This window comes from Myripristis murdjan, chromosome 15 (assembly GCF_902150065.1).
Source record: "Myripristis murdjan chromosome 15, fMyrMur1.1, whole genome shotgun sequence".
Taxonomy (NCBI): Eukaryota; Metazoa; Chordata; class Actinopteri; order Holocentriformes; family Holocentridae; genus Myripristis; species Myripristis murdjan.
The window spans coordinates 22,646,585-22,672,260 of NC_043994.1; the positions used below are offsets into that span (position 1 = coordinate 22,646,585).

At 44.1% G+C, this 25,676-nt stretch overlaps 1 protein-coding gene across 1 annotated transcript in view; it reads right to left on the minus strand.

Annotated features, from left to right (window-relative positions):
- The window catches only part of unc5b (unc-5 netrin receptor B), a 60,606-nt gene that overhangs the window by 3,899 nt on the left and 31,031 nt on the right, over positions 1 to 25,676 (minus strand). Inside the window, exons 2-14 of the mRNA XM_030070877.1 lie at positions 13,806 to 14,036; positions 13,373 to 13,516; positions 12,823 to 12,926; positions 11,690 to 11,870; positions 10,449 to 10,616; positions 9,461 to 9,625; positions 7,575 to 7,607; positions 4,699 to 4,893; positions 3,161 to 3,529; positions 2,919 to 3,006; positions 2,337 to 2,511; positions 2,014 to 2,253; positions 777 to 926 (exon numbers count right to left, since the gene is read on the minus strand). Coding sequence (XP_029926737.1) covers positions 777 to 926; positions 2,014 to 2,253; positions 2,337 to 2,511; positions 2,919 to 3,006; positions 3,161 to 3,529; positions 4,699 to 4,893; positions 7,575 to 7,607; positions 9,461 to 9,625; positions 10,449 to 10,616; positions 11,690 to 11,870; positions 12,823 to 12,926; positions 13,373 to 13,516; positions 13,806 to 14,036 — 2,243 coding nt within the window. The remainder of the gene's footprint in view (positions 1 to 776; positions 927 to 2,013; positions 2,254 to 2,336; positions 2,512 to 2,918; positions 3,007 to 3,160; positions 3,530 to 4,698; positions 4,894 to 7,574; positions 7,608 to 9,460; positions 9,626 to 10,448; positions 10,617 to 11,689; positions 11,871 to 12,822; positions 12,927 to 13,372; positions 13,517 to 13,805; positions 14,037 to 25,676) is intronic.

Consider the following 25,676-nt stretch of genomic DNA (forward strand, 5'->3'; position numbering starts at 1 on the left):
AAGGAATGCACAGAGAATTTTGATGTTTACAATGGTAGGGAATAGCAAGCTGACCCGCATTTAAAGCAACATTATATCCAAAATACCCCAAACATATTTTACATCCCCAATAAGTATGGATTAGAGGTAGATTGATACAGACTGCCAATGTTCTTCAGCAGGAAATAGCTCCCAAAAAACTCAATGCTCCCGAGGGCTGTGGATTATGCTGGATATCCATGTCATTGTTTTTGGAAAGCATTGCGGCAGTTGAGTTTTTCCACATGTACATTTTTAACAATTTGTACTCCACAAACGAATACCCGTCTGGCCCTGTTGTACTGGGATGCTGGGAAACTTGGAAAAAACGCCAAAATTGCACAATCACCCCAAAACGATCCGGATGGACAGACTGCACTAGGTTCAAGTGGGAAAATATCATTTTTGCATTTTGGGTGAACTGTTCCCTTAAAAAATAAGTATTCCACGATGATGGAGACAAGTCTTTCAAGTCTTTGTCAGAGCACAACTTGCTGCAGCCATTAAACTGTATTCACATGCTTGAAGAAGGTATTATTACCTTAAAAGTATGACTCACAATGGTTGACGAATACTTTTCACTTCACTTTCCATAATAATTTGTGCTGCGTTCCCAATGTAGTCAGAATCATCTCTTTTGTAAATGGAGAGGGGGCTTGCATTCATGAGCACAGCCTTTATGTCGCATTCAAAAACACCATATGCACAGGCGACCATCCAAGCTACTTTTAATATTAGTGGCATAGTGAGTATCGTACCTGGTACTTGGCCAGTAATTTGCTTCTCCAGTGAGTGTGAGGAATGTCGTGGATGGACAGGCGCAGGTTGTGGTAGCTGTCTTTGAAGAGCAGTGGCTTGGGGTCCTCCAACAAGACTCCGCCTAGACTCCTCTCCAAATCGAGCACCTCCTGCAGAGATACAGGAAGGACAGGTTCGATTCAATTTCCTTCAAATGTACCTTGTTTAAATTCATGTTTGGCATTGATTTACCCTGTTATTTGAATTAATATTATTTACTTCATTATTGTTTAAGAATTTTGATACAGTGTGTTTTCAAAATAAGAGCCGCACCAGGCAACTTTGCAGGTTGCTGGCACCAAGTGCGAAATGAGAGATATCTGTTTGCAGGCATTTTGAACTTACAATAACTGGAAATCATGCAATGTGACATGAGTAAACTGCACGTACTGTGCTCATGTTCACCAAACCTGACAATCTGTGATTACTTTACATCAAATCAATATCTAGCACTGGCAACTCTGGTTTTGTCTGGATGGAGGACTTTCTTACAGCTTTTTAGAGGACAGTTTGTATTTTGCTTTTAGGTTTTGATTCATTGCTTTGAATCTGAGAGGAATTGTCAATAATCAAACACCAGCATTCAAATTCAAATTTGCCCGGTCTCACATCAGTGATGATGGGATGCACTTCTGTGTTGAGGACACCCTTTGTGATTTAGGCTGATAAGACGGGTGTATTTTTCGAAAAGAAAAATGTGCCTTGTGCAGCTTTAACTTTATTATGGACAAGATCCAATATCACAGTATCTTGGACCAAATATCTCCGCGTTGGTATTGTGACAATTTTGTAGGAATGTGTACTGGTGCTTTCACAAGATATTCTATAATGATAGAAAAGGCATTGAATTATGCTCCAATGACCTTTATGTAGCAGAACAGACAGACAATGTTTCCAATAATAAAAAAAAAGCTAGAACAGCCTAGCAAGCTCAGAAAATTGCATCCCTTCACTGTAATGCAGCATTTAAAACCCCAGGAAAAGACACTACTTATACCATATGACAATTATTTTGATATCCAAAATCCCAGATGATATGTAGTTTCATATCACAATATGGATATTGTATCGATATCCCGCCCAGATTGACTGACACATAGATAATTCAAAGGGAGCAAAAGGAGGAGGAAATATGCAAACAGCAAGACAACAAAGAAGACTTCTAGACAGAGAGCTCTGCCAGCACAAGGACAGTACCTTGAGTGCATGGGGGGTGTCATGGATGCAATAGATGCGGAGGCTGTAGTCGAGGGAGAGGCAGGGGGCCCGGGGGGCAAACAGGGCCAGTTGCAGGCGCTTGCAGGCAGGCTGCGGCGGGCACGACTGGCCCACCAAGCCGTATGTCCCCAGCTGCTCCATGAGAACATGACAACTCTCCTCCTCTAGCTGCAGGTAGCAGGGGGATGACAAAGTCTCTTCTCCCACTGTCAACACCTCCTACACAAAAAGAAAGCAGGATTTAACAGCCACGCACCGGCCAAAAGGGCAGTGCGTTGATATCCGTGAGGACTGTGTCTCACCTCCCAGGCTCCCTGGTGGGTTTGTGTTTTGAGTGTGAGGGTCCAGTCAGGTGTGGGCGTATCTAGCTGGGCACAGTGTGGCAGAGTAAGGACCACAGGTCGATTCAGCAGCATACCAGATGGGCCACAGCTCACGACAGGACTCAGCACTGTTTGACTGCCCTCAGAGGGTAACCTGTGGAGGCCATGCACGCAGAGAGGAACTGAAACCATATGAAGCAGCTGAAAAACATCACAGCTCATGTACAAAATGCCATCACTGGGGCCATGGCATAGATTGCGAGTGCTTTAATGCTTGTAGGGATGTGCTGAAGCAAAGTGATTCACCGAGTATCAAAAAATAAAATAAATAAATAAATAGTCAACTCCACTTTTGGTGCAAAAGTTGAGACAATTTGCTCAATTTTTCATCCTCGGGAAAAGTGTTAAAACTTTCGAGGAAACTTCAAGCGACCGATTCACAGTAGGTGAGCCCTGCATGGCAAAAATTCTGATTGAGGGGAGAACGGGGTCTGCTCTGCCTCGTGGTTGTGAGCCGAGTGTAATAGAGGCACAGAAAAGAGAGGCGTAGCCAGCACTCACGTAGTTTTTTCCCACTTGTTGATAATGAGGTACATCTCGTAGAACTTGCCCTGGGGGATGGTGCCGGGTGGAACCAGCAGACTCACACCTAAGCGGAAAGAAGCGGTTGTCTTGTGTTATATGTGAGAGCAACTGATTAATTAAACTTGTCATCAGTTCGCGACGGGAGCTTGTGAATCTTGTGGTATTTGTGAAAAAATAACAATATTGCAATAAGGACTGTGTGTGTACATTGTTTTTACCTGTGTTGGGGATGGTGAGCCGTCCCCCCAGGTTGCCCAGGGTGGCGCTGGTGCTCTGGCCAGGCTCTCTGGGCAGAGTGTGGCTGTGGTGGTCGCGATCTCTCACCACGGTGCCCACCGACTTCAGGCTGAGGATCTCACCGTCGGCCGAGCCGCCATCAGCCGGGAGCTCCAGCGAGGAGAGAGTGGACGAGTTGTACACCTTGATCTTCAGGCTGGGCAGGGGATCCAGCAGGGGAGAGGTGGTCATGGGGATTTTATGGGGGCTGTCGTTGACGCCTTGCTGCAGGGAGAAGAGGGGCCCACGGAAAGTCCCTGCGGTGGCTGTCAGGTCTGGAGGAGCTGAAGGGTGCAGCAGGTGTGGGTTATCTGTGCACACAGGAGAGGAGCTACTTTATTAGGTTTCTAATAGGGCTGAGTATTCACAAAGACCTCACAGTTATAACACATATCACAACACATTGGTCTCGATATATTTGTATCACAATATTTATTTATTTATTTATTTATCTGGATCCCCATTAGCTGCCACCGAAGTAGCAGCTACTCTTCCTGGGGTCCACAACAAACAACAATAATTATCACATATTACAGATCTCAGTAAAAACAGTAAACAATCCTAATAAAAACCTTTCCAAGACAAATAAAAGTCAAATAAAATCAAACATCACAACACCTCAACTTAACAATCATGATTTGTTCAGTTCAATCCATTCACATCAGGGTTATTCATCATCACAATATATTGCAATCTTCTACATAATTGCCAAAAAATGTATAAAAAGTCATTAAATACAACCTACTGCATCACACCAGAGTAGACATAACCGATTCAAAACAATTTACTTCTGAGCGAATTCCCATTCCTTGCAGCCAAATGAGCTCATTGGAATTCAAAAAAGATGACGAAAAATCTGGTGCCCAGTTTGAACAATTTAGTTACCTAGATATTAACAAAAAGCGTCTGCAACATTCAATTATTAAAATCTCAGGAACTGCAGGAATTTATTAAAACAGAATTAGCACAATGCACTTATTTTGGCACAGTGAACAAAAAAAAATTGTCCCGCCGTGTGGAAATGAAATGCATAAACGACACATATCAATACAGGCTATAGAATATCAATACAGCATTGCGAAACATAACACCGCATGTTTCAGCTGTATCCATTTTAGCTACATTTTCTATAAATGATGCAGGCATGGCTGAGAGTGCTAAGAGTGATGAGAGTGAAATGGATTAATGTTACTGATTAATATTTGATGCCAAGAATAAGAGAAGGCATGACAAATGCTTTAAGATGTAAAAAAAGTGTAATGCAGCAGAGAATGGAAAGTGGAGTAAGGGAGTAGAGATAAAAGTATAAAGAGGAGTCCTTCATGAGGTGATATAAATAGAAATGTGATAATGAAATATACTGTGCAATCTTGTTTCCATGATGATGGGTGAAAAGAGGAGTAGTAGTGGAAATAAACACATGCTGACAGATAAAAACGATGTAGAAAATGTGTTTGTGTGTACGTGTGCGTGAACCTACCCTGTCTGGGCGGCTTGTAGTTGCCAGGGTGGAAGGCGGCGGTGAGCGCAGACGACGAATCGGTGATGTCTCCGTGGAGATGACGGCATCTGCGGCGATATGCCAGCACACCCACACACAGCACCAGTATCACACACAGCAGCAGGGCCCCCACCAGACCAGCATACACTGCTACACCCATGCCAGGGGCCAGCGCTGAAACAGGGACAGGAGAGCAGAGTGTCAAGACAACATGAACACACACAGAAAAACAAATAAAAATAAACACACACACACACACACACTGACACAAATCCAAGGGAAACACAACAGGGTAGGAAACACAACTTAGAACACATTCTCCGCTCCAAAGAGTTTAACACCAGAAAGTAGTTTTTAGTTTGCTTCTGGCAATCTTGAACACATATGTCAGTTTTGTGAGTGCTTTGAAAGGGCTGGTTAACCCAAAGTACAGAGTGTCTACCTCCTCGTGCAATCTATCTATCCAGGTTGAATTTGTGCTCCTTCAAGGCGGACAAATGCAGTTTGCTGCTGTTCTTTGGCAGGAAATAGTTCCCAACAAATCCCCTTCCTCCTGAGAACCGTACACTATGTCGTTTATGAGTCATTGTTTTTGGAAAGGGCTGTTGCTGTTGAGTTCTTCACGTGTAAATCTTTGTTGTTGTTTTTTTAAAACACTTGATAATGGCTGGTTTTAACCCTTTGATTGATGCATACAATTACACCAGTGTAATGATTCCTGTAGGGCTGGGCGATATGGACAAAATCAAATATCATTATATTTTTGACCAATTGCCTTGATATCAATATTGTATGGATGACGACTGGTGTTTTCACAAAGTATTTACACAATGAGATTTTCTATAAATAATCATTAATATTGCCTATAACCGCTATAATACCTACAATATGATGCCAATAATTAAGTGGGTAAAGGAATATTTTACAACATCGAAAACAGTCTGGTAAGTTTAGAAGATATATCACTTTACCATAATGCAGCCTTTAAAACCAGGAAAAGACAACACCTGACAATATTAAGATATATGAAATCCCAGATGATATCTTGTGTCATATCATGATATTGATATAATACTGTTATATTGCCCAGCCCTGCGAATACCCATCCAACCCCATGGTAATGGGGTGCCAGGAGACAGGAAAGACCATGGCAAACTGGAAACCTCATCAGGGGAAATAGAAACTATCTGGCTGGATAGACTGCACTAGGGCTAAGTGGGAAAATATCTTGCATCCCTTACAGCGAAGCTCCTTGCAGTGCCATGAGTGCACACATTTTTCGCATTAGCCATCTCTATTGGAAACAAACCCTTAACCGTAGTGGTGTCAGTGCCATTAAGTTAGAGGACAAGAGTCAAGTGTTGATTTTATTCTAGCCGTGCAACAGAATGAAAGCTACATCCCGTTTGATGAGACACAATTATCCAGGGGAGCAGTGGAGAATGGCATTAATAACTACCTCCTGCTCCTAACCTGTAGGGGGAGTGATTGACTACACCAGCGGGCCGGCTGGGAGGTGGGTAGGGTGTGTAGACGGCCTTAACCTCACCTGCTCCCTGTTCATCCCTCTCTCTTTCCTCCTGCTTAGTGATTGGTTGTGACTGGCCAGCAGGCCCACTACTGCTTGCTTTGCCCTGACTCTCCAATGCTAGCACAGACCCTGACCCGGCTTAGGCACGTGAGCCAGTCACACCACAGCAGAAAAAAAGGGAGAAGACGAGGAGTGAGGGAGCGAAAGAGCAAGGCAGGAGTGGTCTGGCGGAGAAACATAAAGAATAATAAGGAAAGAGTTACAGATAAAGGAGTGGTGTCCAGGCCAAAGGGATGTGAAGGAGTTAGATAAGGTTGTGATGTGTTGAGAGGGCAGAGGAACGATAAGGACGGAGAGGAGAGAGGAGATAGAGATAGTTTTGCTCGAGGTAAGGAGAGGAAGGGAGTGGGAAAGTTGGAGAGGGAAAAGACCAAAATCGCAGCAGAGAAGCAGCCAATACAGAAAGAAAGGGTGAAGCAGAGAGGAGGAAGAGAGGAAAGCCGCGGGCAGACAGGCTGGCGGAGGAGAGCACCCATGCTCACGTGGCACGACGGAACCGAATCCGACAGCCGTCCGCACTTATTACCAGAAACGGAACAATAGCGAATTAGGTGCATTACCGTGGCCGCTCTCCCCTGAGCTCGTGTCACATCCAGCTAGAGGAATTACCATCACTTCAGATCTTAACTATATCACTGATCACTTAAAGTCAGATAGAAATCAACTGTTTCCCCCAACAAGCCTCAGTGCTACTTTTCCACCTCACAGCTTATGGATCAGTCTCAGCAGTGAGACACGTGGAGGACTTTATGTAACATTTTCCCCTCACATTAACAGGAACTGCAGATTTGCCCCTCTACCATGTGGGGTTAAAGCCAGATGAACTGTTTTTGAGTGGTTTGTTTGACTGCATTTACATAAATTATTCTGTTTGCTGTAATTGTATCTTTTTTTTTTTTTTTAGATTCATCATGAAGAGCTGCATTCCGTTATGCAAATGACGCGATGAGCCCACATCAAGTCGGCTCGGAAACCTATGCTACACTTAGTCAACAGGCTGGACGAGATGGGACAACACGCATAAGCAGGGTGGACAAGAACGTGAGGTGCGTCTTCACCAAACGCGATCTGAGATGACATGGAAGTGTGGGGAGACTCAAGCACAAGGCTCCACGTAATCAGCTTGCACTCACGCAGATGCTATGACTCTTAAAAGCGCACACATCTTTATACACACACACACACACAAATACACACACAGGCAATAAGAAGTGGGGGGAACAGTGAACAGTGAAAGAGTGAAGTCATGAGAAGGTGAACTTACGATGGCTTGCATGTTCAATAGAAATCTTTTTATCTGTTTGAACAGAAGAAAAACAAGAAAATGAGAAAAGAAAAGAAAAAACAACATAAACGGATGGAGCAGCAGCTATGCAAATGAACTTTACAGTAAAACAACTCCAGGACGAGGCTGGAAAATGAACAACGAAAAACTAATCAATATGTAAATAGCAATGTAAACATGAAAAGAGCAAGAAAAAATACTGTATGGCTAAAAAATAAATAATAATAAACCTTGTCTGCAAATGTGCAAAAGAGAGCAGCGTCACAGAATCAATGCGTAAATTTTGCATACTTGTTTATACAATATATATGGGGGGGGGGATGTGAATACCTACTAGAAATGACTGTGGAGGAGATTATGAATGTTTGGATGAGAGTGGTTAAGGCGAAGACTTCTTGGAACATGGAAAGAGGATGAGAGTAATGTGGCGATTTCATTATGGCTGAAGTAACTGATGGTGACACGGTGGACTGAAACCATGTCGCCACCAATGCTAAAGATCTCTCGAACCCCTTAGAGGGCAAGGGAATGTAGTCATGTGATCACCTTCATCCATCGGGACAGCATCTCTACCCAAATGAGAACGTTTCCAAGATAAAAATATACCCATCCACAAACACACACACGGAGAACATGTTCAGTCAGCCGATCGCTACTGAAATTAGCACACAGAGGCATCTGGGGCACAGGTTTCCTCCCCAACAACATCAAAACGCCAATTGGCCTCATGGCATCCCGGTAGCATTTCGAAACACTGCAGGATCTGTGCCGGGATGCTGTGAAGATGGCGGCTTTTGGTCCCTGAGAACTATTCGCTGTGTGCAGCCGGATCAGAAAGTGCCTTTGTCTGCTCTGGCTGCTCTGTGGAAGCCTGTTTACGTCAGGACCAGAGAGTGTGTCTGATACAGTTGGAGCATAAAGTTGCTTGGAGTGTACATTTGATCTCCCTTCGCACGTGCGTTTGTGCAGTCGGACTGTGTGCCTGTGTGTGTCTCGGTGCATCTTTTGTGTATGTGTGTGTGTGTGAGAGAGTGTGTGTATCTCGGTGCCTGTGTGTGGACGTGTGTCTCTGAGATTCTAATGCGCTGTCAGCTGGATTCCTCCCAGCTCATCACGGGCTGCACATTGGGTGTCAGTGTGAGTCTGACTCACTCTCATATGCTCTTCCCTCCGCTAATTTCTCCACTTGGTCGTGTCATGCATGCTTCCCACTCCATGCACTCCCTTACCCTGCACTTGCTCTCCCAGTCTCTCTCCCTCTCTCTCTCTCTCCCTCTACCCATCTGTGCTTTTTAGATGTGGATTGCTTGTCTACTCACTTTGTGAACCTCGGTTTACCCCCAAAAAACATCTGTCTGAGTTTTGCTTATTTGCATCTCAGCTCTCTCTCTCCCTCTCTTTCTCCTCATCACCCTTGTCCTCCGTGTGTCTTTACAATGGTCAAATGCCTTGAGAATACCACACTAGACTAGATAGCTCTGAAATGCATTATGCCTTCACATATTATATGGGTGAACTATGGGTGACGAAACTGCTGCGTGTCGCATTTCTTATTATCAATTCCACAGCTGACTGAACCAAAAACTATCTTGTTATGAAAGTGACCCCACAGATACCTCTTTGGGAAATGCCATATACCTTCACATATTATACAGCTGTGAACTATGAGAAGGGAAATCACTGCCATCATACCTCTTATGCTCAGTTCAACAGCTGGCCGAGCCAAAACGATATCTGTTATAGGACTGATTGACGATTTAGATACATGCAGACGGGTTACAACATCACCCTAAAAGAATTAGCTATAACTCTGGCTCCGAGTTTAACAACCACCCCAGCTGTAAGAGGCTGATCGGGCGACTTACTGCGCGTGCACAGGCCCTCAGTGCAGTTCTTGCTCTCCATCATGCTGCCACTGCAGTGCCGGCCTCCATTCCTGGGCGGAGGGGCCTGGCACTCCCTGCTGCGCCAATGGGTGCACTCTGTCCCACAGGCTGACCACTTTGCCCACTCTGTCCAGCCTCCATCCACTGGAAAAGGGGGTGGGGGCAGAGATATGAGTCAGAGATATGAGTCAAAGTGGAACAAGTTAAGACCAAAGCAACATCTAACTACTTTCATCACTCTGGGCAAATAACACTTGGTTAGGTAAGTGCATTACCGTATAATTTATATGTAATCATTTGAAGTGCGTAATTTCCTGATTAGGTCAAACGCTACAGTATTTGCAAATGCCTTTTATGATTTGTTTTGTACTACTGTGGAGTCAAGGTAATGTCTGACAGAAAAGACAAATCAGTGGGTGCCGGAAAGCGTTTGAAAGTACCATCAAGGTTCACGCTGTGGCCGTGATGTAAATGACTTTTCCACGACTTCCCGTGACGATATTGGAGCATTTTCATGACCTAAAAAGGGTTTTCCTTCCTCGTTTGCTAATGTTGTTTTTCAGCTCCAAAAAGTTCTAATGGGGTAAACAGCGATTCCACTAAAGCTGAATTTGCAGTGGAGAAAAACCAGCCGGAAACCAGCATGTGATGCAAAGAATGTCTGAAATAAGTTGCAAAATATAACCTGGTCCTGCATACAGTGACAACAGTATGAATTTCCAATGTTCAATAACATCCCCTGAGAATTTAACAAATTTCCTGACTTTCACTGTCTGGAATACATCTCTCGAAATCCATAATATTCCAAAAACTACACTGTTGGCGTCTTCTATGATAACATCTGAATTATCTTAATGCAGTAAAACCCACCCATCTGTTACAGGTTGCAACAAACGCCACTTATTAACACATTTTTGACCATTTCTCCTGTAGTTTCAACCCATACAGAAATGCACGTGATCATCACCTGGGCACAGCGTGGTGCAGGTCACTCTCTGGAAGGGCAGGCCCTCACAGAAAGCGCCCCCGTTAAGAGGGGCAGGATTGGTGCAGCTGCGCGTCCTTCGCTGCCAGCCCCGCCCACAGCGAGCGTTACACTCCGACCACTCAGTCCACGAAGACCAGCCTCCACTCACTGGCAGAGAGACAAAGACAGTCTGTTAGTGAAGAAATGCATCAAGGTGTGGGGAGATTGTTGGTCAATCAGCTGATTATTAGTGATGTTGGACATATTTTCCTCCTGAGTCACAGGCTGCATTTTTTAGGCTTGTTTTAAATCTATCTAATAAATCTACAACTAAAATAAGTGTAGTTCAAATGTTTTCGAAGCAATAATTATTTTACAATTAAAAAAAAAATACATTTATGGCTCTGGAACCTCACCTTTAAACATAACTTTGACCAAAACAGCAACCAATATGGGACAAAACTAGAATAATTACAAAAGCACCACAATTGCATAAGATTACAGAGGCAACACTACAATAATGTAAGTCTTTTACATCTTTTTTTGATAATCTGAATACAGAATGTCCTTATTGGGCCTGTTTTTAAAGGCATGGTGGTTTATTTGTCTGATAGCAACAGTACTGGCAACACTGAGATTGGTTCATTAGTCAATTGAACTTTTATGTTATAAGAACATAAGACTCCAAAATTATCCATGTCTAGTATTAGTATCCTAAGTAAGTCATAAAGGTTGTGAGTATTGTTTTTATATGGTCAGCATTTTCAAACAAATACATAAAGTAAAATAAAATAAAAAAAATCTCCAACTCCATATTGCTGATGTAGCCAGGTTTCTTTACAGAGCAATTTAAGAAACCAAAGGAAAAAAATATGGCTTCAGAGTGATTTTTAGCTCCCACTGCCTCCTGCCCTCACCTGCTATGTAAATTCGGAAAGCTGCCTCTGAAAAACGGCCAGAATTGGCCACATTTAATTGCCTTTAGCTCTGCTACAAGTTGCCATTTTCTCATTTGTGAGATAATGCTAATCGCTCCCACTATAATTCCACAGATTGTACTGACTGACGAGCCCATCTTCTAAAGAAGAAAATGGCATATTCCTTTTACGCCTACATGCATTTTCATCTGCTGGAAACATCTGTCACTAAGTGAAATATATACTATCTTCATCTTCATATACATGTCGGCATGTGGGTGGGAGAAATGAGTGATTGCATGTGTGTGTGTGTGTGTGTGTTACCATAGACGATGAGTGTAGCGGTGCTGCTGCGTCTTCTGGCCACCACGTTGCGAGCCACACAGGTGTAGTTGGCGGTGTCCGACAGCCGCGCCTGTTTGATGATCAGATCGTGATCGATGGTTATCAGGAAGTTGGAGTCCAGCGATGGATCAATGATGTCCTCATTCTTCAGCCAGTCCACCTGAGGAGGAGCACGGGAGGCCGCACAACCACACACACACAGACAAAACACACATACACACACACACACACACACACCATGCAAATAAATATGAATTTTGCTCCAAAACGACACATCTGCCAGATGGTAACTTCAGAGTGATTGCACAAAATAATAATGATGGATAGTAGTGACCTGAGTGACCTGAGTAGTGACCTTGGTAGCGCACTGAATCCTGTGTGCTACAGAGACACCGAGAGATGAACTTCTGTTAATTATTTTGGAAGTTTTTTGGATCTCCTCGAATAATCACCATACAAATTGGCAGGTGTGTATGCATAAACATGTGGCTGCACCCCCCCACACACAGACACTTTAAGCAAACACAGAAAACCTGCGGGGAATTATGCCATCACATCACGCTTCAATTCAAGGTCTGACACTGATCAAACAGTAAATATTTGATGAATAATTTGATTTGGTCAGGAAAAACAAAAACATTGAACGTATTTTCTCTCGGTCTGTTTCCGAGAAAAGAAGACAAAGTAGGCAACGTCAAACAGTACAATTAATATTCACTATAAACACTTCTGGATGTTGATTCCTGTTGGCTGAGGGACACATTAAAGGCTGCAGTAAAATCCTAATATCTGATAAACGCTCTTCACATAACTGTTATTATAACCGGAAGTACACGTTGTCTAGTGTATTACTCAGCAGAAGATTACGCTTTAATTATTTGATCAAACTGCTTTTGTAATCTTTGTTTTATTAAACAGTGGTATATTACTGCTGTTTTATTAAAGCCATGAGGCCACTTGTTCTCCTCATTCAGTAGATCTTAGTTTTGGAACAAAATACAATAACGGCAGTGAGGGCTGGACTAATCAACAATGAGTGACACGTGAAATCCCATCAGTGATGAATGAAATGATTCAGTGGGAGACGGAGGGTAAGGAGGGAGAAGGGCTACCTCGGCGGCCGGCATGCCCTCCGGGGGGCGACACTGCAGCAGCACCTCCTGCTCGAGTCGCACCTCGCGCCCCAGCGGCTCCTGCTCGAAGTTCTTCCTCAGGTCTACAGGGGGCGGCACAGATTGAGCCAGCGGTTAGTAACAGCTGCGCCACGACTGGAGAGTGACACCCTGTTTATCTCAATGAGGTCGGCTGTCACACAAACACAAGCACACATCTACACACACACACACTCACACACACACACACACACACACACATACACACACCAAGCAAAGCCCCAAAAAGCCTCTGTCACCCTGTCGTATTTTTCCTGCCTCATACCCTCATAAGCATGCACAGTGTCAATCACACTACACCACATTTTACCACGGGGGACTAAGATGGAGAGCTACAGCACATTTATTTGCATATATACTTAAGTTGACACATATGACAAGTAGATAGTAAGAAACATTCGCCCTCCTCCTGTCTGCCTCTTCCCCCTCCCCCTCTCTTTCTCTCTCTCTCTAACACACACACACACACACACACAGTGTTGGTACTGACATGCAATGCGAACGTAGGCGCGGCTGCTCTTGGTGGTGCCAGCCGAGCTCCAGGCTACACACTGGCACCAGTAGTCCTCCAGGCCAAACAGCTCCTCCACCTGGGACCTTGACACCGAGATGTCCACCTCCCTCACCACCTGACCTGTGTGTGTGTGAGGGAGAGAGAGAGAGAGTAAGAGAGAGAGAGATTAGTGGTGCATATTTTTCCCTTGGTACACAAATAATGCATTGGCTGGAGGCCAAATGCAGTTAACGTGCCTATAAAATCCTACTGGGGCTAATGGATTATATAGTCGAATGTGATGTTTGTAATTGAGTATGATGTTTATACCAGCGTGATACAAAGTGACATTACAGCGTGTGTATTTATGTCTTGTGTATACTCTATGTACGTATGTGTGTGTGTGCCTGCATGTGTCTGCATTTAGTACCTGTGATCTGGTCTAGGCTCTCTCTGGTGATGTGGTCATTCTGATTCACCCATTCTCCGTTACACTTGAAGTATATCTGGGTGGCAGGTGCAGCCCGGCAGCGCAGCTGAACCGGGCGGTTCTTCACAATAAAAGCATCCTCCGGTTCTAGTTGGAATTCTGGCAGCGGCTCTGCCGGTGCGGAGGGGAAAGAGTCTGGGAGAGCCTCGGCCTCGCTGTAGTCGCTGCTCTCTGAAAACACCACACACACACACACATACACACACACACAGACACAAACATGATCATTAGGATAAGAACTGGCAGGGACGATTACCTGGGTGCTGACTCAGTGCTGCATTGTGATTCTGCAAGTACTGCAATTTGTTATTATGATTTCTTGTGACTTTGGATTGGGATGTTATTCTAATTATTTTAAACGATGGTGGCGGTGCTCTTTGCCATTTGAGTTTCTCTGTGGGAAATGATGTCACCAGAAAAACAAGCCAATCAGAATTGTTGTTTTGTTGCAACTGGGCCTCATCAAAAATCAGAATCAACAATATTGCATCAGCCTTTTTTTATTTATTTATTTTTTTTTAAACTTAATTAAACTAAACATCAGCCACTGTTAATGTCAGGGAGAGGGCGAGGTCACCAATACTACCAGCCAATCACCAGCCAGTGGCTTATTAATAATGAATGAAAGTCCAGGTGCAAGAGGAGCCCTGAAAAAATAGTGAGATAAATTATTTCTGCATAATTATCTTTCATTTAAATGTCACAGTTGTGTTTTGAAACAACCATTCATCATATGAAATCATCAAAAAATGGTGAAAATACCCTTTCCTAAAGTACAGACTGAATCAATTTAGGGTCAGCATGGTGATATAAAAATGATCAACCACACATGAAAACTGCAATTTGTAACTGAACCAGTTTTGTCCCCTTATTCCGAACAGCCATCCATGTGTGTGTCAGGCGATCAGGACGACCGGCCCTCCTTTAGCGTACTCGAGAAATGCACCGATTCCCTGTCAGCTGGGGACGCTGCTCTGTGGCTGAACCCAAGAGAAAAGATTCATTTCTCCCCTTGGATCAAAAGGGTAGTGCATACCTGGAGGGAGGCTGTGTGTGTGTGTGTGTGTGTGTGTGACAGTTTGTCATGTGCGTGTCAAGCCGTCTGGAGGGCATGCGTGAGCGAATTTGTGTCAGTGCTTGTGTGAGACTGTAAGTGTGAATGTAACCCTGTTAGGGTATTCTAGGGAGACATTTAAGGTGCTGACAGTTTGTACTGTAGGTGGAGGGAGGCTGTGACATTTCGGCTCCCGCGTGTTGTCAGTGGTCTGGTCAGGCCGGGCCTCCTGCCCACGTCTCTGTGGAAGAGTCCATGCTTCTCAGTGGGGAAGGAGGGCGGCTGACCTTCCACTGACAGGTCCTGTTGATCGCACATTATCCCCTGACATTTTCTATGTGACACATACCTCCTGGCAATATAATAGTTTCTCCAGGCTGAGGAGGCACGGTGTTCACAACGACCTCCTCCCACCGACCTGTTACTCTACTAATGACCACCAAACCTCAAGCAACGTATAAATGCATCAGTGTTGCTGGCTAATCCTGGCCTCTCACCAGTTTTACTTTTACTAAACACTATGCTGCTAAAAAAAAAAAAAGACAGCAATTGCAATCTTGATATCAGAATATGTATATGTGAGCCAAGAGAAGATTATTTTAGATTAAGAATGATAAATAATCATAGGGACTAAACTGTCAGCTACATCAGATATCCTTAATTTTCTAGTTCTAGGCTTTCTAAGCTTGTCTACAGTGGCAACAGGATAATTTAGTGATTAGAAAGTAGGGATGGTATGATATTCTTCTCTCACGATACCATTTCTGATACAGTGGTCCCTCGCTATAACGCGGTTCACCTTTCGCGGCCTCGCAGTTTCGTGGATTTTTTTAGTGAAATTTTGCATGCTTTTTTTTTACTGGACTTATTTTTCTACGAAGGTTTGAACTTTGAGAGTGTTTAAACAAGAGAAAAGTGTATAAAGTGTGTAGTGAGGGGTTTTACAGCCTTAAAACATCTATAATAATTGTAAAAAATAAAGCTGACTACTTCGCGGATTTCGCCTATTGCGGGTTATTTTTAGAACGTAACTCCCGCGATCAACGAGGGACCACTGTACATGATATGAGATGACAAAGTGCAAATAATATGTTTTTGAAATTATGATGGATTAACTGTCATTTGTGATTACTGCCTCAGAATAAAATGTAGCCAGTATCACTATTCATTTAGCCATGTCACAGTATGCATTGTCACATTTCTTGTATCAGTAAACTGAACTACCCTGCAAGTCCGACTCCTGCAACAGCCAGTGTGTCCATCAACATTCTGCTGAAGTGTCCTTGAGCAAGATACTGAGACCCCCGTCATACTGGATGAAAGCATCGGCTTAACGCCTTCAGTGTGAAATGTAGAAAACTGAAGCTTGGAGCTTGCAGACAGCAGGGCTGCAGCAGCCTCTGTCATGAAGCAGAATAACCTGATCACACGGTTGCTATGATGGTCTTCACCATCTCTGCCTTAGACGTCCGCACAGAAACAAACTCACACAGCTACACACTCTCCCAGAGGATGTCTATGTATTTTGAGAGAGCCGGGTGCAGTCCCTTAAGATTAATATCAAAACTTAATGCGGTGTTATGTCTGATGTAGAAACATATGTATCACTATGTTGTATCTGCCTTTGGCTACAGCATGGAGCTTGCTAGACATAATGTTTCTCTCTCACATTTTTATGCAATGTTTTAACATCATCTACTATCAAACTTTTCCCATCACTTTCTGACTTTCCCTCCCGGCTAATCATGGCTCTTATAAATTGTTAATGGGCCTGACTTTCCGACAGAAAACTCTGCTCTGCTTACAAAAAAAAAAAAAAAAAAAAATGCTCTGAATTCAATAAGCATTAAATGGAAGATTGGAGGGGAGTTGGATGGTGGGGTTGTGGGATGGGGGGGTGGTTGGCTCCAGTCAGGAGATGCCAATAAGGTCTAGGCATGTCCAGCCCAGAGCTGTCTTCACTGAATAAACACACACACACACACACACATACAGAGAGAGAGAGAGAGATAGAGAGAGAGAGAGAGAGAGAGAGAAGCAGATGCATATTCCTCCTGGGTAAATGTGCTTTCCTTACACGGCAGTCTCTCACAGCCGCAGCTCTGAAATCTCATTCTCTACATTCGCTGGATGAAGAAAAGAAGTGCGAGGGCACATGCAACTGCTCTCACACAAAGAGACTTAAACCCGTTGATGGGCGGTGTTCAGTTTTCAGAATGTATGGGGCCAAATCTGATCAGCTATTCCAGGACCAGGGAACAAGAGAAATTACTTAGAAAGATACCATCTCCTTTTTTAGGAAAGCGAGCACTTCCCTTCTCCGCCCCCTCCTCCACCCCCCCCTCCACCCTCCTTCGCCTTGATAGATTCTTTGCTGAGACATTAGGGAAAGCAGAACGGGGCAGACAGTGGAGGAGAAATGGGGAAGGAGTTTGTGGCAGGGTTCAAAGCTAAACCAGCGGGGGAGGTGTATGTGACTCCAGAGGCCGCGGCGACTCCACGGGCACGCGGGATGATGCCGTCTGCTGACCAAAAACCTCCCTCAGCTGGTGAGCCGCAGCCCAGACTGAGGGCTGGGCGGTGTGACTTGCCAAGACGCCGGCCAGGACAGAGGAGGCTGGAGCAGAGCTGCCCTCGGCTCGTGGCTCGGCAGCACTGTGGCCATGGGACAGCCAGAAAGGGCAACAGGCGCTCCGGGCCGAAGAGCCATCCAGTGTGGACCTGTCACCCTCAATCTGTCTCTCCCTCCCTCTGTGGTTCCACTTTCTCTCTCTCACACACACACACGCACACACACACATCCTTGAGCTTCTATCCTTATGACGACCTTCTACCGACCTTCACCACTGCTTGCCTAACCTTAACCCCTATTCCGGTTTTCAAACTCTGACATGTTCTGGACCCACAAGTTGATTTTCAAGTTGACTTTAAGACACAACCCCCTGATTCGATGTGATTTTTCCCCTGGAGGAACCCTGATACGAAAAGATGTTATGGTTTGTGTTAAAGCCCCGATCTGCACTTTTATGCCACACCCCTAAAGTCACGCGACAGCTGACTGTATTTAGTTGACAAGTAAATTACTGAGATTATCGAAATAGCTTCAGGCCTACAAGGATTAATTTACCACCGTTTTTTTAACATTAAAAAAAAAAATGTATGAGTGATTATTTCAGCATTTTATTTTAATATGTTGGACTCGGTGTAGTTGAGTCCTCATGGTTCACATGGGAACGGAGCCTCACTTACGTTTGGGATAAAGGGAACGTGGACCGTGTTGACTCAACTGTTTTGTGACCGCTGGGATGTTCCTCAAATTGCACAGAAAGCTTCAAAAAGCGTAGATAATATCATGATTTATTTTTCTGCCGCATGATACGTGGGGTAGAAAAGCCTTGAAAGTTGTACTTGAACACTGACTAATAGATTCAAACGGCTGAGATTGATATGATGTTGAAACTCATACATTATTTACATACATTATAGCCATTTCTATTAAATTAAATTGCAGTGAAATTCAACTATTCCTCATTTTGCTACTGATCCCCTAGAGGCTCCTCAAGGACTCCTGGTGGTCCCCAGACCCTACTTTGATCATCTCAATTATTTAGTTAAACATTGTGATCAGGATCATTAAGCAACATTAACTGTCTCCGGTTCAGGTAAGAAAATCATTTGATTGCACATATTTTTCCATCACTTTTCACTTTATTCAGTGTACTATTTCTGCACTGACAGCAGCAACAGCAACAAAATCCTTTCCCTCTTCGCTCCCACTTTTATTTTGTAGTTAAAAAAAAAAAATCTTTAATAAAACTTAATTAATAAATAATTGCTACTTTTATTACTGTTTTTCTCAAAGCAACAGTGGCTCCAAAGCCTTTTCGCTCTTTACTCTTACTATGTTGCTCTTATTGTGTGTCCTTATTTACAAAAGTCAATTAATAAATAATTACTGCTTTATTACTTTGGGGCTAAGCTGTATCCTCAAGGCAAACTTTGCACAAAACTACTTTGTCGTTAGCCGGTTTAAAAACACAGTACCTGCAAAGTGATGGACAATGATCCACTTTTAGGGCCAAAAACGTTTTCTTGTTCAGACTCAGGAGCAGGATTTTCCTTTAACGCTGGGTTGCTCCATCCTTTTCCACTTTGCTCATTGCTGTGTCTTTTCCAGTGACGGTCTATAAAAAGGTTACTCTCCTTCTTTACCAGCGGAGTTGCCTGTTTCTCCCTCTTAATTGTTGTTTTGGTCACACGGGGGCACAGTTTGCATTTAGAGGTTGTGACTGGTCCTGTGTAATGGAGGCGCTTGACATATCACAGTGAGACTTTTAAGGGAAGCGAAAATGCAACAAGCACTAAATTAATCATGGAAACATAAAATTATGACAGTCAAACATCTATGATAAGTTGTGAAGCCCAACTACATCTACTGCTAATTCTAATACCCTTTTTACTCTGACCTAAAAATCCCACCACCATCCGGGACTTGAGCTCAGTGCAAACGGGTCAATCTGGCATTTCAATCCCACATTCTGCACCCCGCAACAGTCCCAGGTAACAATTAGCATCAGCTCTGATTGGCACAGGTGTAAATGGGTCACCTGTTAATTTGGGACCCATGTGGCACGACCATAAAAGACATGCTCTAGATTTTAGGTAGAAAAATCTTAACCTCAATGCAACATCAAACTATCCAATATGATAAATTAGTGATAAATTGCCAACTTTTGGATTGGACTCTGACTTTTCAAAATGAAGTTGTACTGGGAGACCGTGTTTCAGCGTTTCAGTCGGGTTGGGAGATTGTGACACCGGTTAACCTGGAGGTCAAATATTCAGTCCAAGACTTCTGACAATGTCACCTGCTTTTTTTTTTTTTTTTTAAGCAAGTTGTCCCGGGTAAAAAAAGAATCCACCTACTTTCTGTAAAAATGACATCAGTCTTTGGTGACGGTTGATGTTACCAGCTGTTGTTCCCTATGGGTGGTGACATCACCTGCCACCGAGCACAAAGCGCCCTGCTTTTCACCGTTAGAGGTCAGGCTTCACACAGACGTGGGTTTGGGGGTTTAGTCACGCTTTAACCCTAAACCCAAATTCTAATCTTGGATCGTTTTTAGAGGTGAGAATTGTTCAAAAGTGCCTTCGCTGTGTAAAAATGATCTTACCTTAAGTTGCAAGACTCAAACTTGATCTCAAAAGAAAAAGAAGTACAACGCTCACATGTACACACCCGCACACACACACACATGCTTGTACTCCCTCCCATACTCCCACTGGACAGGTAATACCCTAGCAGGGGTGTGCAGTTTTTTTTTATGCTTCTATACACTCTGCTGAGCATGTACAGTGAATAAGAACGTAACCCAACAGGAAGACGCGCGCACACGAACACAAACACAAACAAATATAAGTAATGAATCTTAACACGTCTCAAACCATGAACATGAATCACATTCCCTCGATTCTCTCTGTCTGTTTTTATCCCTCGCTCTCCCCGCGTCCTGCCACTGTCCCCTCACTAAGCTGTCGCCTCCAGTCTTTCAGACTTTGAATTCTCTGTCAATAAGCAATTGTGTTACCCCCCCCCTCTCCGCACCCCCCCCTCCCGCCCTTTCCTTTTGTCCGGCATTGATCGTGCGGTGCTCAAACATCGGGCCGAAAAACACAGCCTGTCACTCTTCAGCCGTGATGAGAGGGTGCACGCAGAAAGGGAGAGAGACAGAGATAAAGAGAGAGAGAGACGGGGAGAGAGAGGGAGAGAGTGACAGGGGAGACAAACAGAGAGAGACAGTGGTTCAGACAGCGGTGGAGACAGAGACAGAATGGGAGGAGTGCCCTGTGTATTTGTATAAACCTCTGTGTGAATGAGTGTGTGTGTTCTGCTGCCTATAGAGAAGGCACAGTTTAATTAAAACACTTTTGGATGACAGAGGGAGCAGACAGACCGACAGCTCCACCTCTCTCTTTCTCTGGGATAACAGAGCCGGGGGTTTAAAGTGGAACCTGTGTTTTTGGGCCGGCACACAAACATCCATCAGGCCTCAGCAGCCGGCAATTTGTGTGGAATGGAGCAGCCTTAAAGACAAGGACTCCTCGCAGAGCTGCACAGCGAGTCTTTTATTACTCTAATGACAGACAGCTAGAAAGCAAACACAGGCTTCTGCTTATTCTGTTCTGGAGCACACAAACACACACGCATACACACACACACACACACGTGCAGTATAACAACCTATGCTTATACAGTGCTGCCTCTGTAAACTGAACTCAAACACAGCCTCTACAGCAAGTAAACTCATGCCGGCGTGGGACATTTAAGCCTAAATCTCGCCGGTTCAGACTAAACATCCCTTGCCGCTCTCTGTCCGCCCGGGACGCCGGTTCACACCACGCGACAGAGCAGAGACAGCCGTCACACACATGAAGGCGAGGGATCACATGTCACCCAGTTCTGTCACTCAACAATGTGCTCCAATTTGTCGAGGAAAGTTCACCGAAAACACAATTTAAAAAAAAAACAAACAAAAAAAACAAGGTCTTCTATAACTTCATGCTTCATGGTGCAGAAGCCACAAATTACATTTACATTACAAATGCACTCAGAAGCGGCATTATGGCGAGGATGACGCTGATGAGGAACTTTGTATGAGACATCTTGCAATTAATTTGTAAATGCATACATACGTGGACTGATCGTGGTTAGCATTCATACTGCTGCACTGAGATTTATTCCTTAAAATTAAATTGCATACTCAATGATCAAAGTGGAACAAGTGTGGGATCCTTGCTCATATAAACTATCTACACAAATAAGCAGCGATGTTAACTTATCTCTCTTCTTCTGGTTTATTCTGTTTTTCCTCCCCCTGTATCTAAACTCCCATTGGCTGTTGCCAGTCAGTCTGCATGATATGAAGAAAATATGCAATATGTCACACTGGGCCAGATGCAGCAAATTTCTCTTATATTATTTCTTATTTTTCTGTTAAGAGGAAAAAATAAGAGAAGTCAACTCAGATGCACCAGACGTTCCTATCCATCCAAATCCGCTCTTACCCAGGTGTGTTGGATGATGAATCCCAGCTGTTCAAAAACTGGAGGCACGTGGCCGAGCATTTGTTATTAGCATTAGGTAACGTCCCCCCCTCCCCAAACAAGCCCGAGAAGCGGAGAAGCTCCCAAACAAGAACTTCAGCAGCTGAAGTCAGAGTTGATTATCATGGTGTGGTTTGTGAGTGCTAAGCCAAGTCAAATTTCCCCTCTTGGGACAGTAGAGGTCTGAACTGAATTAAACTGAGGTATTTTTAAATGAACTTAAAAAAAAAAAAAGTGAATGTAATTTTCCAGAGCATCAGCACTGGCATTAAAGGAACGTCAAAAGCCAACCATGGCAAAAAAAAAATCTGTGATGCTGTGAAAGTCGTCTCGGCAGACGGACATACAGTCACTGAAGTGAAATGAAAAAACACGGTTCGATATTAAAATGGAGACCAAAAAAACGCATTGGACAAGCCGAGTGTTTCCATGGTGACAACAGCCGGAGGACAAGACAGTTTCCGAAGCCATGACGCCAACAGAGACGCAGGTCTAATGTAGAAACACTCCAACCAAATACCTGCTTTTGCTGTTTTTTCAACTAACTCTCAAATGCCAGTGTTCAAATATTCTTAATTTAATAATATACTCCGTCTAACTACTCTAAAACACAAAATAATCTAAATGTGATCATGCACTGACATTCATTTAATGCATTTTTTATGTTCTTCAGTTTTAAAAATGTATGTTTCCATGTGTTGGATAACCAATTTGTGGACTGTGACAATGAAAAAAAAGTTTTCATATCTTGGTAAGAGCGCTGTTGACTTGCAAAATTTTCTCTTACCTGAGAGAAAAGCCAAAACAAGAAAACATTGTTAAATCCCAGAAATCAGTGGGTACTAGCAAAATACCGTATGACAAGTTCCAATATTTTTTTTTTTGAACTGAAGGTGCATATTTTGTGCCAATATTCAAAAATAAACAAGAAAACCACCACTCAAATGAATCTGCTTTAATGAAATATTTGAACAAACAAGATGGACAAAGGGAAGGTAAACGCAAAATAAAAAGATGAGAGAGAGAGATAGCGTCAAACAATATTAAAATTCTTTCTGGAAAAGGAGTTAGGTGGAGAAAGGAGAATAACCTCTTTCATACTGAAGAGGGAAAACACTGACACGTCAATATCTGATCTTGAAAAAGAGGCAGATATCAGCCCAAATGAATATATATCACTAAAATGACTTGGTATCCCCACTGTGGTTGGCCAGAATCTGTTCAGGGTGTGCATGTTGGAGAGTCCCCAGCATGGCATTCGTGTTGTTAAACTCAACTTTCAGATATGTTCATCTCGGATATTGATATTGTAATAACAGTAAACACATGACTAATCGTGCAGCCCCTGTTGCCAGTGTCACTTGCAGAGTTCATCTTTGCTGAGACCGCGGCTGACTCACACTGGCGCGACTCAGACTTGGCCCGACAAAATCAAGCGCGTTTGATAAAATTGCATCAGCCGAAATGGCAGTCGGCTATGGTCTTGCGCTCGTTCGTACTGAAGGAGAATCTGCCTGCAGGCCCAAATGGAGTTTAGAATCGGCGTTTGGCGGCCAAAATCTCCCGGCGTGACCGAGGCGTCCGAGAGACAATATGCGGAGTCGATATCTAGCAGTGGACTCCCCGTGATCCCGCCTCGGTTATAGTGAGTGTTGGAGTGAAGGGCTTCAGTACAGTGTAATTGAGAGTCAGAGTGACAGCGGTGAAGTGAGGACCAATATGAGTGAGAGCGAGAGAGAGAGAGAGAGATAAAGGGGGCAGAGGTGATAGGGCAGGAAGACAGGAAAGTTGGTGAAAGAACGAGGCTGAGAGACTAACAGACAGGGACAGAAAAGAGAGAAGACAGACTGCACACAAAGCACATGCACAGACACACACACACACACACACACACACGTGTACAACTGTAATTTTCTTAGCCCGAGCGCCTCTAGCCAGAATGGAGTCTAAAGTGTCTGTACTTTATCATTACCTTTACAGAGTTAGTCATTACTGTCCCCTCCAGTGCCCTCGCTATCCCAACAGTACACTCAGCAGTGGAGGGGGGGGTGGAAGAAAAGAACAAGAGAGAACAAAGCAAGGAGAATACTTTAAAGCAGCCAGACAACAGGAAAGCACTACAAAAGACACCGGGGTCAGGCTGTGTTTGGCGGGATCGGGAATCTCATTGGTTTTTTCCCGTCGAGTCCCAGATGTCCTGTGAGGATAAAAACAAACAATCAGCGGCTCTGTGTCTCTGCCTCCTGCCTTCCAGTTTGGTGTCTAAAAAGAGAGCGCTTTTCTTCTTGCCCTCCCCTGACTCTGGTCCTCCTTCCATCCTGCCTGCTGGATTCAAAGCTCTTTGCGCGGCTCCAGTCGACTTCAAATGACATTCCATGGGCTTAAACAAAAACACACACACACACACACACACACACACACAGAGAGAGAGAGAGACCCAGCAGAACGATAGCCCGGAGCTATAAAGCGCAAGCAGCTCGCTGAAGCCCGCTAAGGACAAACAGCAGTGGGGACGCTGACGCTCAAACACGACGGCGCCACTGGTGACACAGGAAATGAGGCCAATAAATAGAGCGATCAGCGGCCATTATGTAACATTGACTGACTGACCATATCCATCTTCCTCCTCCAATCTACCTCATTATCATCACTCCTGCAAGGAAGCCCTAAGGTAGGCTCACGCAAACACACACACACACACACACACTCACGCAGAGGCAGGACGACAGAGACAGAGATGGATGGAGGGAGACAGTCTCTCCTTGCCTTCCTTAAAGGACAATTACAGTGAGTGATTGATATTCAGAGTGACCTCATCCTCATCAGCCTGAAAGCAGCTCTCCACAGGAGAGAGAAGAAACCTCAGAGGAGGGGAAAGATGGACAGAAGAAGAGGAAGACATGAGTACTAAAAAAAAGTGCATGGAGAGATATGGGAAGAAAGGTTTAATGGGAAATCACCAAATGTAGGTGCAGGTTAGGGAATATGTGTGTGCATGTGTGTGTGTGTGTGTGTGTGTGTGTGTGTGACAAGCAGGGCATGAGGCAACATGTCCGCAGGTTGGTCACTTCTCACATCAACAAAAGCAGACGGAGGGAGAGGAGTCATGTGGTTCACCCATCTGACTGCGCAACTACACACACACACACACACACACACACATGCACACACACAAATTATTTACAAGGCAGCCCCTTTGAGCACAGGCAGGAGAGAAAAATGATCGCGTTTTAATAGGAGATGTCATCAATTCATCAGTGAAAAAAACCTGACTAACAAGCTGACATGTCATTATTGCCATTCCATCACGGTTGCTGTGAGTCATCAGGAGACGGGAGGCGGGGCCTGACATCCTGCTACGAATAACACACATCCAACTCTGCATGTGCTCTTATTAAAAAAAAAAAAAAAATTAAAAGAAAAAAACTTCACATTGGCCATTTAAAGTTTCTTGTTTGAATATTTTAATGCTGTGTCCATCACTATTGGCACCTGCGGCGGCTCCATGCGGCTCAGCAGCCTGTTCCTCTGTGCTCACCATGGCGGCCGTCTAACTAAAACACACTTCATCTCTCACACAGGTGAGCGAGCTCACACATTTCCCTCCTTGAACGCCTCGGCTCTGATTTCTGAGCCTTTTGCTGCCTCTCTGT